The following is a 2,500-nucleotide window of genomic DNA, read 5'->3' on the forward strand; positions in this document are numbered from 1 at the left end:
GTGAGACACTCTTCCCACCTGCCAGTCATCATCATCGTCGTCAGTAACATCATCATCATCATCATCATCAACATCATACCTGGGCTACATGTCCAGCAAGTCCCACAAGGACATCTCGCAGGTGGCCACTGAAGGTGAGTCACTTCTTCCACCTGTCAATCATCATCATCGTCATCATCATCATCATCGTCATCATCACCACCATCATCATCATACCTGGGCTACATGTCCAGCAAGTCCCACAAGGACATCTCTCAGGTGGCCACTGAAGGTGAGTCACTTCTTCCACCTGTCAATCATCATCGTCGTCGTCGTCATCGTCATCTTCTTCTTCTTCATCCTCCTCCTCTTATTCATCAACATCATCATCACCATCATAGTGGCTGGTCACACAAGGACATCTCCCAGGTGGCTACTGAAGGTGAGCGACTAATGTACCACCTGTCAGTCATCATCATCTTCTTTATCATCGTCATCATCAGCAGCATCATTGTCACCATCATCATCACCATCATCATCATCATCATCCCTGGGTTACATGTCCAGCGAGTCCCACAAAGGCAACTCCCAGGTAGCCATTGAATGTGAGCCATTCCTGCCACCTGTCAATCATCATCATCGTCATCATTGTCGTTGTCGTCGTCATGATCATCATCGTCGTCGTCATCCTCGTTATCGTCATCGTCATCGTCGTCATCATCTTGGTCTTCATCGTCATCATCATCATTATCATCAGAATCATCATCGCCATCACCATCATCATCATCATCATCATCAGTATTATTATCATTATTATTAGTAGTAGTTGTAGTAGTGATGGTAAAAGTGTCGTCGTCGTCGTCGTCGACGTTCTTGTTGTTGGTCTCAGTGGTAGCTGTATCTCTATTAACATTAACACCATCATCAGGGGTTATCATCAGCAGCTGAGTGGGGTGGTCTGTGTGCAGGCCCAGGGTTGGTGTTTAACGTGTACCCGGAGGCCATCGCCACCTTGCCTGGGTCCACATGGTGGGCCATCATCTTCTTCTTCATGCTGCTGACACTGGGCATTGACTCCGCCGTTAGTATATACATCTTCTTCTTCTTCTTCTGCGTTCGTGGGCTGCAACTCCCACGTTCACTCGTATGTGCACGAGTGGGCTTTTACGTGTATGACCGTTTTTACCCTGCCATGTAGGCAGTCATACTCCGCTTTCGGGAGTGTGCATGCTGGGTATGTTCTTGTTTCCATAATCCGCCGAACGCTGACATGGATTACAGGATCGTTAACGTGCGTATTTGATCTTCTGCTTGCGTTTACACACGAAGGGGGTTCAGGCACTAAGCAGGTCTGCACATATGTTGACCTGGGAGATCGTAAAAGCCTCCACCCTTTACCCACCAGGCGCCGTCACTGTGATTCGAACCTGGGACCCTCAGATTGAAAGTCCAACTCTTTGACCACTCGGCTATTGCGCCCGTCTAGTATACATACATATATATATATATATATATGTGTGTGTGTGTGTGTGTGTGTGTGTGTGACTGTGTGTGTGTGTTTCTCTCTCTCTTTCTCTCTTTCTGTATATATATATATATATATATATATATGTATATGTTTTCCTCCACTTTTCCCTATGTATCTATCTTCCCTCCTCTTTATGTGTCTGTCTGTCTCTCTTTGTCTTTTTCGGTCCTCTAGCTATCTATCTAGCTATATATCTAGCTATCTATCTAGCTATATATCTCCCCCCCCCCCCTCTCTCTCTCTCTATCTTCTCCCTTTCTAGATTGCCTAGAGGTAACGCGTCCGCTTAGGAAGCGAGAGAGTCTGAGCGGGCTGGTTCGAATCACGGCTCAGCCGCCGATATTTTCTCCCCCTCCACTAGACCTTGAGTGGTGGTCTGGACGCCAAGTCATTCGGATGAGACGATAAACCGAGGTCCAGTGTGCAGCATGCATTTAGCGCACATAAAAGAACCCACGGCAACAAAGGGGTTGTTCCTGGCAAAATTCTGTAGGAAATCCCACTTCGATAGGAAAACAAATAAAACTGCACGCAGGAAAAAAAAAAAGAGAAAAAAAAAGGGGGGGGGGGGGGCGCTGTAGTGTAGCGACGCGCTCTCCCTGGGAAGAGCAGCCCGAATTTCACACAGAGAAATCTGTTGTGATAAAAAGAGAAATACAAATACAAATACATCCATTCCCCCTTCCACTGTTCCTGTCTGTCTACCTTCACTTCTTTCCCTCTCTTTGTCTATACATTCCCCCCCCCCACCCCCCGCCCCTCCCCACCCACCCACACATCCCTCCGCTCTCTATCTCGTCATTTACCTTCTCTTTCCCCCCCACCCCCCCCCCCCTCCCCTCTCATCGCCCTCCCCCCTCCCCCTCCCCTCCGCCCCACCACAAACACACACCCGTATCTCTCTCGCTCTCTCCATCTCTGCTTCTCTCCTCTCTCTGTCTCTCTCTCTCCCCTCTCTCTCTCTCTCTCTCCCCCTCTCTCTCCCCTCTCTCT

At 48.5% G+C, this 2,500-nt stretch overlaps 1 protein-coding gene across 1 annotated transcript in view; it reads left to right on the forward strand.

Annotated features, from left to right (window-relative positions):
- Positions 1 to 2,500, forward strand: part of LOC143300377 (sodium-dependent dopamine transporter-like) — a 61,928-nt gene that overhangs the window by 48,531 nt on the left and 10,897 nt on the right. Inside the window, exon 9 of the mRNA XM_076613993.1 lies at positions 948 to 1,060. Coding sequence (XP_076470108.1) covers positions 948 to 1,060 — 113 coding nt within the window. The remainder of the gene's footprint in view (positions 1 to 947; positions 1,061 to 2,500) is intronic.

This window comes from Babylonia areolata, chromosome 26, assembly GCF_041734735.1.
Source record: "Babylonia areolata isolate BAREFJ2019XMU chromosome 26, ASM4173473v1, whole genome shotgun sequence".
Classification (NCBI taxonomy): domain Eukaryota; kingdom Metazoa; phylum Mollusca; class Gastropoda; order Neogastropoda; family Buccinidae; genus Babylonia; species Babylonia areolata.